At 36.6% G+C, this 14,733-nt stretch overlaps 2 protein-coding genes across 2 annotated transcripts in view; one reads left to right on the forward strand and one right to left on the reverse strand.

Moving 5' to 3' along the window:
* LOC125233886 (phosphatidylinositol 3-kinase catalytic subunit type 3) overlaps positions 1–9,575 on the reverse strand; it is a 44,271-nt gene extending 34,696 nt beyond the window's left edge. Inside the window, exons 1-4 of the mRNA XM_048140041.1 lie at positions 9,407–9,575; positions 9,134–9,322; positions 8,349–8,505; positions 414–551 (exon numbers count right to left, since the gene is read on the reverse strand). Coding sequence (XP_047995998.1) covers positions 414–551; positions 8,349–8,505; positions 9,134–9,322; positions 9,407–9,477 — 555 coding nt within the window. The 5' untranslated portion in view covers positions 9,478–9,575. The remainder of the gene's footprint in view (positions 1–413; positions 552–8,348; positions 8,506–9,133; positions 9,323–9,406) is intronic.
* A 287-nt stretch (positions 9,576–9,862) lies between these two features.
* Positions 9,863–10,418, forward strand: LOC125233887 (dolichol-phosphate mannosyltransferase subunit 3). The gene is made up of 2 exons (XM_048140042.1): positions 9,863–9,944; positions 10,054–10,418. The coding sequence occupies exon 2, from the start codon at positions 10,058–10,060 to the stop codon at positions 10,334–10,336; it is 279 nt and encodes a 92-aa protein (XP_047995999.1). The 5' UTR covers positions 9,863–9,944; positions 10,054–10,057; the 3' UTR covers positions 10,337–10,418.
* Positions 10,419–14,733: the final 4,315 nt, after the last annotated feature.

Raw genomic sequence — 14,733 nt, forward strand, 5'->3', positions numbered from 1 at the left:
AGTTAATTATGTGACTGGTGCATAATAAGAGGCATTAAAACACGAGTGCTGTTTTACAATATGATCGTAATTAAAGTATCGGTTGCCGATATCGTAAAGTAAAAATTACGATGCACAAGTAGATACAGATTTACTTAATATAGGCCATTTTCTTATCTCTCCTAAGAGTATTATAGAGAACTTATGATATGGATCAAGAAGACGTTCCCCAATGCGCTGAAGGGATCAGATCAAAGCCTTTACCAACACACCACTTAACAGAGCAACATCTGCCAGGAAGAACTGGCGCAGAATCGTTCGTCACTTAACGTGACCACGACTTCTCGCGTAATTCGACGCCATTCTGCCATTCCGTGATTCGACGGAGAAGAACAGCTATGATATGGATGAAAATAAACATTATAAAAACGTACCTTCGGCATATGTCCATTCCTATGCTTCTTCGCCAGTTTAGCCAACCTCTGCATCTGCTCTTTCCCCCGGTCCGGAGCTTTCCCCGGTGTCTTCTCTCCCCCCTCCACCCCGGGCCACACGCGGAGGTCGAACATCCCCTTTTTCAGAGAGAGAGAAAAGTTTTTGAGCGAAACTTTGAAGGATAGGTAGTATTTCTTGCGGAGAATGGTAAAAGAATTACCCATGACTATTTTAGAAAGCTTGTGTTGTATTAAGTTGATGTTAAATAACTTTTCTTATTTTAATTAGGTTTTTGCAGGACGTCGTTGAGTTAAAACTCTTTTATTGAAGTAGAAAGAGTTTCTAAGTTTATTTATTAGGAGTTTACGAGACTTTAGATTCCGATTTTTTTAGACAATCAGCATATTTTAATTAAACGACACAATATATTATTTTCCTTAATAAACGAAACTGCAAACACATCGCTGTAACTGCACTATTCCTAAATCGGTAGAAAAGTTTAAACCAAAACGTATGTGGACACTAGGTAACTTTGAAAGTCTTTTGCCAATTTTTACGATGCCAGGGCACAAACATATCACTGCACAACCGCTCTTTTTGAACCGGTTCTATTTTTATTATTAAAAAACGCATAAGGAAAAAAAGTCGTTTCTATGAAGCTGATAGGCGTTTTTAACTTGTTTTTTTAGGCGTTTGAAAGTGTGAAAATTGTTTTTAATAAGCTGATAGGCGTTTTTCAGTAGTTTGAATACGTGAAAGTTATAAGAATTTTAAAAGACGTGTGATACTGTGAGACTTGCGAAATAAACTGGGGGAGTGGCAGATTCCTACTGTTTACTTAATGTGAGTTATTGATTATAATTATCATAAATCAGTGACTTGTTGAACTGTCGGTCGTGCACTCGGCTATCTCTAGTTTATAAAAACTGTTCCAGAAACTAGTATTTAAAAGTAGGAGCTGAAACTGAGGTTTTGTATGTTTTTCCTTATTGATCGCAGCAACAGCGTAGGTCTAACGTTTTAACTCGATTTGCTTTTGTATGTCCGGAAGTTCTCCTCTACAGGTCGCAATTCTCAACCGATTCTTTCTTCTCTCAACCAGATTCTATGGTTAACACGTTCACGGACGGCTACTGACATCATCTGTCATAGACCAAAGGAAACAAACGACTACGCGTATGATAGCTTAACTGTTAACAATTTTTTTTGACGATACAGTTTTAGGAAATTTTGTAAAATGCGGAAATTGCTATAAAGGGCCAATTGACTTGATTGTGACAATGGCTTTAAGAACTAAGTATTTTTTTACTTTTACGTTTTATAAGCATATCGCAAAGGTCTACAGCTCCCATCGCAAATAGTTTATGTTACTGTATAACAGCAGCGGCTGATCCATTACAAGCCGATTCCCAGAAGCTTGCCATAAAATTGATTACTAGTAAAGTACCTAATGTTTCATTTTTGCTTAGTGTTGCGTAGCAAAAATTATCACCAGCCGCCACTGCTGTATAATCAATCGCATTGTGTGGTGACGTGTTAAGAATTTCACCACTCCCTTGTCTCCCAGGGGGGTGGTACCTACAACTCGACGGTTCAATTGAATCGTACAATTGTACCACAGCAAGAAACTTGTCACTTCAATATCCCAATTATTTTTTCTTTCAATCTCTTAGTTGCTAAGAGTGGCACTTTATGTGCTCTGCCTACAGGTATAAAGGCGTGAGTTTACGTATGGTAGCAGGAATAATAGACTAGGTCTCTGAATATAAGTTTGAACGTATCATTACTGATGTGTCGACGGAAATTTTCCGAAATTCTGAAATTTTCACATAGGAAAACTTGGGAAACTTTCCATATTTTGTATGGACAATTATATGGATGGAAACTTTCCATTTCATAAATTTAAATTCCCTTTATTTTTCGTGAAAATTTCGTGATTGTTTTAAGAAATTTAAGATTTTTTTGGAATGTTTCGGTAACTTGCACATAGGGAATGCAATTACCGGTAGTTTTTCAAAACCGGTAATTTACCGAAATTGCGTCCGAAATACCGGTAAACCGGTAATTTACCGGTTTTTAATTTATTTCATGAAAAATCTATATTTTCCGTCAAAATCGATAAATAAGTAGTTTTTTTAGTAGTTATTCATTAAAATACCACTTTCAAAAGACAAATATTATTAATTAAATCTTGAAAAAAGCAGGTCTTAGGACTTCGTTACAAAAAATAAATACATTCTGAATCTTACAATTAGCAATCATCTTCGATAAAATCAACTAAGACACTAGAAATCATCACAGATTATTGACATATCACGTATTTGTGTAATAAAGTAAAATAATATTGTCTTCGGTTACCGCGATAGTTACTCAAAAGGTTAAAGTAAAATAAATAAATTTGTAATTGTGTAAAGGACAACTACAGGACCCTGGTTCTTATACTGAGAGAAAATACAACCAGTTTTCATGTTCGTTCAACAAGTTTTTTGGTTAAAATAGCGCCTACGTGCTCTTTGGTTCAAACAACAAGCTACTTGTCATTTGAATCGGCAATATATTTGAATCAACAAGTCGATTTTATAAAAACAACATATTGTTCTAAACATACGTTTGGCTGATTCAAACGGATAAACCGCAACAAGTCGGACTTGTTAAATTCACAATGCAAATTTCTCTCAGTGTATATACCACCAGAAAAGTGCTGTAACACAGCAAGTTATGCCACATCCTGGACTGGCAGATCTCGCAAAAACAGGCAAGTTTCGTCAAGGGCAAAGGTGCAAACAGATCCTAAATATATGTCCAATTGTCCATTGATAGAGATGGCTTACGAATTCAGTACTTCGATGATCCTCTGCTTCATCGACTATAGCATAGCCTTTGACTGCATCGTTTTGTCCTCAAGCATTTGGTAGCTTTCATTGAAACTCCGTTGAAAAAGGAAACTGAATCGGCAGATAAACTTTGAGCCTTTTTACTCTTGTAAAAGGTGTTGATATTAAGATTACCCGTCACCTGCCTACGGTGAATATGTCATCAGAAGAGCCTGCGGAAGCTGAGAGGGAAGAATTATCATTGGTGGGCACCAAAATAACGAATCTTCGATATGTTTGATAGGCAGATGACACCAATTTTCTGGCCGCCAATGAAGCGGAGATGATTGCCAGCACTGGTAAAATGGAAAGCATCAGTTTGGAAACGCATTTCAAGATTAACCACAGTAAAAACCAAGCTCATGGTGGTGGATTGTGGTAGGTAGATACAACACACAAATGCTCTTAGGCCAGTAACAGTAGATGACTTCATATACAGGGTGGGCCAATGATAAATGCATTTTTGAAAATTGAAATAATAGGACTTTTTTGTGGTTTTGAAATAAAAAGTATACACCGTGTTTCCGGTAACACTCAAAACCTCAGACACCCCAACTGATTTTTATTTTTTAAACTCATCTAGAGTATTCATCTTTTAATCTGATGGTTACTTTTTTTTTAATTGAATTTTTAATTTTCTGTACAGCTCTACTTGACTTTTAGCTCTACACTCAATAAAATAATTGCTAACTTCCACCATAAACCATAAAACTATTTATTTGTGTACGTTACTGCAACGACATAAGGTTTACCAATAGACAGCTAAGATGTCATTGTAAAACACTTTAAAGCTTTGTCACAGTAAACTTCAAATTGGACAGGTAATCGCAGTAAGCAAATTTAAATCCAATATTCAAAATGACAAGGTTGTAATTAGGTACGAGTTCAATTTGTTATGACTTATGATAAACATTAAGATTAAACTGACAAACAACGTCAAACTCGTAGCGGAAAAAATAATCGTCCAAGTAACCAGCCAGTATTAGTACCCCTAAATACTGAAAAAGGTAAACAACCTCTAGCAATTCGATATACACAATGTTGTCTTACGAGTACAATAGAATAGGCACTTAAAAAATAACTAATAATACAATTTTTAATAAAAATATTACCCCCATCAAGATATAGCTCAATCGATTCTACTCTCGATTCTGAACAAACTGTTTTCAGGTTTTTAGTGTTAAGTGAAACACGGTGTATTTAGAAAGTATGTCAAATAAATAAATTTTACGTTTCAAAAATTAAATCATCAAGATGTCGTCCGTGGCGGTTGCGGCACTCTTCCAGCCTTGCTTGTAAATTTTGAAAGACTTTCGTCAGAAGTTGCGGAGATATTGCTTGGATTTCTTGGCGAATGTTCTCCTTTAATTCTGCTGTGGTTGCCGGATTATTTGAGTACACTTTACTTTTCAAGTAACCCCATAAAAAAAAGTCAGCTGGAGTTAAGTCAGGGCTCCTGGGAGGCCAAGCAATATCACCCCGAATCCGAACTCAAGTCGAAAACGCCGACGAACAGACACATAAGATCGATTGTTTTCATAAAAAGCTTGAATGCAAAACGCTTGCTGTTCTCCCGTGTAAGACACCATTTTGAATAAAAATTTACTTTTTTTTCTTTTAAATGACACCATTATTATATGCCAATGTTTTGTAATTTTGATAAAGGAGGTCGAGACAAAAGTGAATTTATCACTGGCCCACCCTGTACTTCGGCGCAAACATCGACAATACCGGTTCTTCTGAAAAAGAAATCAGAATACGCATAGGAATGGCCAATAGATTCCCAAATACAAGGATTATCTCCATAATTTTTGGTTCCTGAGAACCGCATGTCTCTAGAAAAACCAAAACCGGATTGGTTTACGCTCTAGTCTTTTCCATTTTCGTCTACGGAGCTGAGACTTGGAGTCTGAAAAAGACTGCAACCGCATTGACGCTTTCGAGATGTGGTGCTAGATGAAGATTTTGTAAATACCCTGAATTGCCTTCCGTACAAACGTGTCTATCTTACGCGAATTGAAAATCAACAGTCAACACCAGGTTATCAACCATCTGTTTAAGTAGAATTTTGGGAGTTTTTGGAGGGAAAAAGGCCACAACCTTGAGCAACTAATCATTACTGGCAAGGTTAATGGCTAACGATCTAGAGGTCGCAAGATGGACAGATGAGAACCCTTCCACCCTCTACACCCAACTTCGAAACCGGAACAGAAAGTCAGAATAAAATTGATACTATTGGGACTTCACGACCCTCAGTAATAAAGATACCAAATGCGAGGATGAGGGGGTCTTATCTTTGAAACTAATCAATTATCTATATACAATGAGTGAATGAATGGTCTTATCCTTCATTCGGGGTCTAAATTTGGAATTTATAAAATCAACTGTGATTGTGATAGTGATAGTGATTGTCCACAGTCCACACTTGTTGGTTTTATAGAAATCCGATTATTTTATCTTGGAACCGACAATGCAGGCACGCACTGTGCAGCCAAAAATGCACGGACTCTAGCCGCTGCAAGAACTCATGCCTGATGATGGGTGTCCATATGATACGAAACGTCGGCAGACATAGGTACGTTTATGATACGACAACCATTCATCCCTCTCGCACGTATTGACTGTCGACGTATTACAGTGGGTAAGATATACTTAATAGACATGTTTTCAATACCACAATATAGCATAACAATGACACAAAAAATAAACGTTTTCGTGGAAAAAACGAATTCTTGCTAAATGAAGTGTTTACCAGAAGTATCTACAAATGTTTATTTACGAAGAAATTGCGACAGAAGTGCTTTTTGTAGTAATTTTTAAGTAAATTTAAATTTCGGTAAAAAACCGGTAAACCGGTTTACCGGTTTGCATTCCCTACTTGCACATCACTACGTATCATTAAAGATAAAAGATAAAAAGATAAAAAAATGTTTATTGCACAAAAAGACACAAATGAGATGCATTCTTACATAGCTTACAATTACCTACGTGCATAGCTTAGTTGGTTTACCGATACCTCAGGAGTCCCCGCACTAGGCTAGGCCTGTATCGCGGGAGATCAGATGCTTAAGTTGAATGTCATGCAATGACGTTGAAGGAAAGAAAAGATATATTACGGATAGATACAGTAAATTACAGAAAGTTACATTGACAAGGAAAATCAGTTGACTTGGCAAATGTGGTCAGATCTACCGTAACGTCTTGACCTAGGTCGATGAAATCTATACTCGCGGTTAAGGCTCTATGCCGTTGAATAACCTAGGTACCGAGTAACATGTTATTACGCGTTGGCTTTGAAACTAAGTATTTCTTGTACAAGATAGGTACGTATTGGACCAAGAGTCCAGAGCCGTCAGATCGCCCTAATTTTTTTAATTTGCTCAAGGATGAAACTTTCTAAGGATAATGTTAGAGTTAGACTCCGCGCACACGGGCGACAAAACTGTTTTGTGTCCGTCGCTCGGTCTATGGGCTAGTATGAAGGTGCGCACACGGGGCGACGCAACTTTTCATACAAATACGAAAGTTGCCGAGCAACTTTGTCGCCCGTGTGCGCGGAGCCTTAGTGACGACATTTCATGTCTGCATAATTATTTGCACGTTCGGCCCGACGGCCATTTTTCGACCAAATGGTAAAACTTTGCCGTAGCTTGAGAAAATAAGCTAAGTTAGAGATACTTTCAAGCGTCTGGTAAAAGTTGCGGCTGGCGGAAATAGTCTCGCTATACTGTTTATCAATTTATATTAATTCTGGAGTTTTTAGAGTCAGTCGGGGTGTATACTTACCACACAACAGACATAATATAAAAATAATGCTATTACAATTTAAGAAAATCTGATACAAATTATAACTAGCTAGACCATGTAAGGCAGCGTTCCCACTTAAGCGTCGCGTGTCTCGGGGCGCGCAACGGACGTCTCCGCCACGCCGCCTGAATGTAATTCAAAAAACGTCTCCTCAGTACATTTTGTATAGGAAGGACGTAAGACGCGCCCCAGGTGGCGTGGCGGCGGCGTGGCGCGCTCCGCGCCGCCTGGGGGCGCGTCTTACGTCCTTCCTATACAAAATGTACTGAGGAGACGTTTTTTGAATTACATTCAGGCGGCGTGGCGGAGACGTCCGTTCCGCACCTCAGGACATGCGTCTCTTAAGTGTGGCCGGTCCCTAAAAGCAGAATAGAAATCAACAACCTGTACAAATTAAAAACAAATAATAGTAATAAATGAAAGCTAACGCCTTGTATTGAGATAATGACATTATGCATTATATCAAATGCCGTAACAGTAAATACTAATGACTGCAATAATGCAGTATTAATGATTCTATCAGGTTCAAAGCACTTTAAATTATCTAGAATGTATTAACAACTGTTTCATAAATATAGTTGACACGTGTCTTTGGCAAATCGACTTTCTGATGACACAAAATTATCACGCCTGCATCCCATAAAGGGTAGGCAGAATACATGAAACTACTCAAGTTTCAGTGCCACTCTTGGCAATTAAGAGGTTACAAGAAAACAAAATTGTGGCATTGCAGTGACAGCCTCTTACTTATACAATTTAACCTAAATCTCACAGTCGACTTCTACAACACCCACGGGAAGAAAGGGAGTAGTGAAATTTTTAACAGAGTTTTTTAGCACACTCTCACTTTATCTTGTAAGTGTCAAATTCAATGTTATTAATTCCATTAAATATTTCCGAGTAAATGATCGAGATTGTATTTGTGTTATATAATTAATTATAATTTATGACTACGCAATATTGCCCTAAGCCAAATGTTACAGGTTTATCATAGGTCTAGATACAAGTTATGATTAACATAATCACTTGTGCCAAAACTCTGGAATTTTTGAGTCATGCATGTATAAATTATTGTATGTTATAGAGCTCCTTTTATTGGTAACGTGTTTGAAATTCAACTTTATTAAATGTTAATAACAACTATGGTGAACTTTTATAATCATAAAAACCTACTTTCAGGCTGCCAGTTAGCCATTTTTGACTGCAAAAACAACAGAGAGCACCAATTACAAAGTATATAAAATAAAAAAATACCTGTCTCAACATGCCATGTTTCCCGAAGAAGGATATAGTGGTCCCGCCCACAACCATGAGCTTCCCGGGCCCAGCGCAGTCATATATCGTCATAGCAAGCATGGCGTTGCGAGGGAGGTCGCTGTAGTATACGGGCAGGGCCACCCATTCGTTCCAACTGTAATAATGTAGAAGCATAGAAGAGATTAGCAAAGAGTTTGGTTAAAATGGATTGTGTATTATATGTAGGCCCATAATCTTTGACTTAAGACCCAGCTAGACTCATTTTCGCAGTATTGAATTAGGAGCTTTAATAAATTTCATTGTTGTTCAAAATATCAGTTTCTTTTGTTTTTCTTAATGGAACTCAGAAAGGATACTTATGAAGACATGTGTTGAAATTGTTAAATGTCATTATCAAAAAGTATGCCACCTTTTAAGTATAGTCTTTATCTTCACTTTACTTTTATAGTCTATATCTTATAATTATATGTATGTGTGGTTCAATATGATTATGTATCATGTTTCAAATAATATTGATATCCTATGACTAGGACAAAGGATACAAATGCCAAGGGCAACAGTAATATAACTAGCTTTGGCTATTGCTTATACATATGCACCGATGTCCATGGTAATGCATGTTCAACATAGTTTGTATACTTTATAGAGGTAACTATTATCAATAATATATATCTTTTTAAATTTTATGATCAACTCTATACATAATACATATGAATATAAAAAAAAAAACAGATCTTACCAACATCAAGAAAACCTAATAATATTAGTTTAAATCAACTTACTTCCAGCGATTAGTGAAGGCCTTGTACGAGGTAGTAACTGGCAGCGCCAAGGGAACTCCATCACTCAACACTTGGCAACTCACGTACAAATCAGAGCACCCTTCCTGGTACAAGCCAGAAAACTTCAACATGGGATCCGAGAGCAACTTATCATACTCTGGCTTAGCACGCTTACCCTCTAAAGTTCCTCTGAAACAGAAAATATGAATAGCTTCTGATACTTGACAAAAAACAAAGGTATGTTGTAAACATAAGGGAAAGTTGATTACACACATTTTTATCTCCAGTTTGTGATCTAATGATGAACTGTACACGTAGTAAAACTTATCGTCTATGTCGTTCATAGTAAAATGATTACGTTACAAACACTTTTATGAAATTTCGATCGAAGTGTTACAACTTCTCCGTATTTGTTATTGAAGTGCAAATAAGTGCAATGCAATCCGAACATAATCCGAATAAAATTAATGAATGACAGATTGACATTGACGTTTAGAAATAGCACTGCTAAGCTATTTGCGTTACAATGAAAACCGCCTGTGAAGTTCCGTACGTAACTTATTGCCGTCATAAACCTTGGACCTCAAATAGCTTTCGTGTCGCATCTGTTTGAGATAATTATAAAAACGGTTCACAATACGTATTGTAACTTAGTTTTCCAACGTGTTTACCAACAACTTGATCGATCTGTAACGTCAGCGACATTTGACAAATGTCAAAATGTATAAAAGAAAAGGTTATGTTACCTATGTTATTCTTGCGATCTTTCAGTTAAAATAAAACCCTTTAAAAAACTATAAATACTATTCAGGCACGTAATTATAATCGTTTCACTCTGTTTTAGAATTATGGATTGCCTTTGAATGAGTTACATTCAGATTGTTTTGTTCATTCTGTGTAAATGAAGTTTTCTTTTTCAGAACCATGACGAAGCTGCTAGAATGGATATCGGTGATCTCAGCAGTTCTAGCAGTCTGGTATTCCCTCGTCGGTGGTTACGTGAAGCACCCAGTCATAGAAGCGAACATGAATCTAATATTGATATCACCAATAATCTTTGTGATTTTGTTTGGCTTGTACGCTGTGACAGTAATCTTGTATCGTGTGTTTACGTTTAATAATTGCGAAGAAGCAGCGAAAGAGCTGCAAGAAGAGATCGCAGAGGCTAAGAAGGACTTGGCTAGCAAGGGACTCAGTTGGTGATGACATACATTCCAGTAGCTAGTAGGCTAAGTACATGTAAGGATAATTTGTAAATTTTATATTATATATTTAATGAAGTTGACTATAGACTTTTAATATGGATATGATGGTCTTCTCCTGCAATTCGCTTTGGGTAAGTTAGCCAAAGCATTTTTTAGATATCAGCATAGACATTGTACTTAACACAGCAAAAAGGAGTGTACAAGTTTCTAATGGGTTAATAACGCGCATGTGACATTCCTTGAGTTGCAGGCGTCCATAGGTTACGGTGACCACTTTCCATCAGGTGGACCATAGGCTTGTTTATCACTGACATAGTATAAAAAAAAGTAATCTTGACTATAAGGTAGTTTGTATACTATGACAGTTCCTTTTGGAAACTAGTTCAAAAATGTTTAGCTGTCTCAGGTGTTATATTCCTTTCCAGTTTTTCGGTCAACAAATTCATTAATTGTCTAAATCTCTAAAATAAACAGATTGTTTATAGGAAACTAGTTTTTGCCCGCGGCTTCACTCGCGTTAGAAAGAGACAAAAAGTAGCCTATCTCACTCTCTGTCCCTTCAAGTAACTCCACTTCAAAAATAAGTCGCTCCGTTTTGCCGTGAAAGACAGACAAACAAACAGACACACACACTTTCCCATTTATAATATTAGTATGGATTAAATTCACATAAGCCTAGGATCAAGAGTCTTAAACACCTATTATTCTATATTCTAATCCTGAGAGAGAACTGGGCAAGGTAGGTTTCCTTGAGGCGGTGAAACTGCGGTGAAAGAAACATTCAAAACAATGGTATATTTTAATAAGATTTATTTTTAGCTAGTTAAAAGTTAACTTATTTGCACAGAATATTTACAGTTGGATTACTTACAATATAATAATGCCTTCAACTCAAAATTAACAGGCATATCACAATATTAGATTAGCAAACAATTTTATAAAATTATTCAAAACAATTATTTTTAGCTGACATAATTTGGTCCTTTTTTGGCTTGAAGCATCAGATATATTTAGATGGCAACACTTTAACATAATTATTATTTCTCTGTATGGCCGATAGTCCACTATCATATTTTTATCATAGAAATATGATCATAGGCAACATGCCGTCCTTTGTCTTCAGGAGAAAAAGGGAGGTATACAGACCTATGATCATAATTCTATGATAAACATAATATGATAGTGGACTATCTGCCTATCTCACACCATAGTCAGATAGAAGGTATTCTTTTCTATCATACATACATGGCAAGATTTATTTGCTCGTATTTTGTATTAAATGCCTGCTCTGGGGGGCCTAGACAAGATGACAATTGTGATTTGATGTATGACACTGTGCCTCTATCACTATTCCATTGCAACAGTCACTGTTGACAATAGTGGATTTTGTTGGAGCATAAGTAATTGTGACACTTTGGCTAGGTATTCTAAACTATTAATTAGACTTAAGGTACAGCAGGGCAAATCTCGACTGGAGGGCAATTTTATTGTAACTAGTCCTTTTTTTTCATTATTACATTATGATGTTGAGTTTTACATGTATCCACTGAACACGCCTACCATATATAACCGATGGACACTCTATTTAATAATGCAAACATTGTAAAACATGGAAAAAATAGACCAGTTACATTTGCCCCCCAGCCGAGATTTGCCCCGCTGTACCTTATATTGACCGTTATATAGACCGCAATTGGGTGAATCAACTTTTTCTTGCCTGTTATTGCCATGGTTACGGTCCCCCGAGTCACGCTGGTTTTATGCAAAATTATGCTACTTAAACTATGCAAACATGCATTTTTCTGGTGTTAACAAGGCCTTTCCTTAATTCGCCAGCTACAAACATGGACTAAATGCATGCTTGCATAATTTCAGTAGCATAATTTTGCATAAAACCAGCGTGACTCAGGGGACCGTAACCATGGCAATAACAGGCAAGAAAAAGTTGGTTCACCCATTTCAAGTGTTACCATCTAAATTGTTTTAAAAAAACGAGTTCATCACTAATAAAACTAAAATTTACAAAAAGCTTAAGTAACCATGAGCAACATTTTGCCACAATTTGGACCTTGAATGTACAATAAAATTTAAATTTGCACCTTAACACTATTTACAACAAACTTTAAAGCTGTTTTCTCTTATCAATACAATATGCAAAGTATACAACCGGCAAAATATCACATACCTTATTGTGTATTATCAATGGAAGTGCATAGGGTTAACTATAAAAGCGCTAACACACGGTCGCACCGCACCCCCTAATCAAGAGTGAGCAGGCATCTACTGGGCGAGCTCAGTGCTCACTCCATCGTAGGCCACGTCTTTGCCTTTGGTATTTTTCTTCAGTTACGTGAAAAGTTTCAAGGTCGCGGTGCTGTCGTGTGTTAGCTACTTAACATCGAGCCTATAGGCTTCATGGATTAAGGTGTATTCGGGTAATTCTGAGTACTTTCATGTATCGGATGATGCTAATCATCATAGGTATTAATTAGTTTATTTTTGGAATTACCAGTAATTCTGAATTTTTTTCAGGTACTCGAATACACCATATCTACAGATAGGTAGCTAAAATAAGTTACAATACAAAACTCCTTAAAAAATTAAGTTATGAAAGGTAACACAGGAGATAAAAAGTTTAAGTACAAGTAAAAAATAATGTCTAAATAAATCTTTCCTCGTATATATTGCTAAAATAATAATACCTAGGTACTGTCTTCCAAATTCCAATAGTAGCAATAGTTATGATAGAAGATTGTTACGTTAAAAAATCTAAAATTTATTTCATAGCTACATTCACTACCTACTTGGTGAATTAAAATAGTGCCTTTAGGAAATACAATACGTGATAAAACCAATCGACGATGGAAAGAAATGTTTGCGTTTTACTTTTAACTATGTTTTTAGCAATTCATCTTTTAAACCGATACTACTTTGTCTACAACAATTTATAACTTTCATAATTATCATCAGTAGGTCTAGCACATGATTGCCGCGAGAGTATGTGTCGTCGCGAGATAGATCACACGTCTTCTTCTAAGTGTATTAATGACATAAGGGCGGGTAGTCTATCTCGCGGTGACATACTCTGCGACAATCATGTGCTAACCCTGCTGTAAATATATTTTTTTTAAGTTAAATAAGCTTCTTTTCTGATAAACCTAAAATGTTGGTACATAAAAATGTAAGGATACCTAATATTATTACTTGGTTACTCCAGAGACATATTTAGTAACGCAAGAGAAGTTATGGTGTCGGTCTAAAAGTCGATTCGCCCTTTTCTATGCAATTAAAGAAGAAAGATGTCCCTTGGACGACGAATGAAGAATGCAGAAGCGCTTAGCTACGTCTAGCGCAACTACTACAAGGGTCTCCATGTCTAAAGCTCGAGGAATTGGGTAGGGTTTTTGAAGATTAATTTTATAAGATTTTGATGAACTAACTAAACTCTAAAGAGTATTTTGGCCTCCAAAACGAGAGCACGCCACTTGTCCCGATCCTGTGCAGCTTCCTGCCAATCATGGGCTTGTAGCTGACACAGATCCGCTATCACACTGTCTCCCCAGCGGCATCTGGGCCGACCCGCCGGGCGGACACTAGTTGGTTTTCTCAGATACGACCTCTTGGCGTAAGATTTCGATGAAATTAAATAATTTTGAAGACATGGGAGAGTGGGACAAAAATGTAGTGCGCGAGAAGAAACAGCTTGCCTGTATAATGGAGACCCCTTTTCTAATTCATCACACTTATGGTCCAATTCAAATTATACACGGTGTTCCCTTAATTACTTCGTTTATATTATCTATGGGTGGATCAACTTTTTTGTGTTGTTCCATTGTTCAAGAGACATTAGGCCGCTTGATAAGTAAACGGCTCTTGGTATTAATCATATACCTAATGAACGATTACTACGTTTAAACAAGTACTACACAATCATCAGAGCCCGGAAAATCCATAGCAAAACAAAAGACTGTCGCAATCAAACTAGGGTGAGAAACCTTTTTTTTATCGATATCGATAGTTCTAAATATGAGAAGAAAATGGCCCACCAAATGAAAAAAAAATGTATAAATAATTATACAGGTACAGACAGATGAAATTTCTTCCTCGAAATCCACGTCAGTACACACAGCAGCACTTGACATCTTATTGGGTTTGTTATAGTAATAGGAGTATATAATCATTAATTTTTCAACATTCTCTGGGAGAAGACTGTTTCGTTTATCACTGTAAAGCCATTTATGTATACTAAATGAACGTTCGACTTCACTCGACGTCAAGGGAGCAAATTTATAAAACTCATTGTAGACTAGTTCAGGGTGATTGGTTATCCACGTTTTAATACGATCTTGCACATTACTCATTTTAAATAGTTTTATATATCAACCACGTCCGTGT

Source organism: Leguminivora glycinivorella, chromosome 15, assembly GCF_023078275.1.
Source record: "Leguminivora glycinivorella isolate SPB_JAAS2020 chromosome 15, LegGlyc_1.1, whole genome shotgun sequence".
NCBI classification, from domain to species: domain Eukaryota; kingdom Metazoa; phylum Arthropoda; class Insecta; order Lepidoptera; family Tortricidae; genus Leguminivora; species Leguminivora glycinivorella.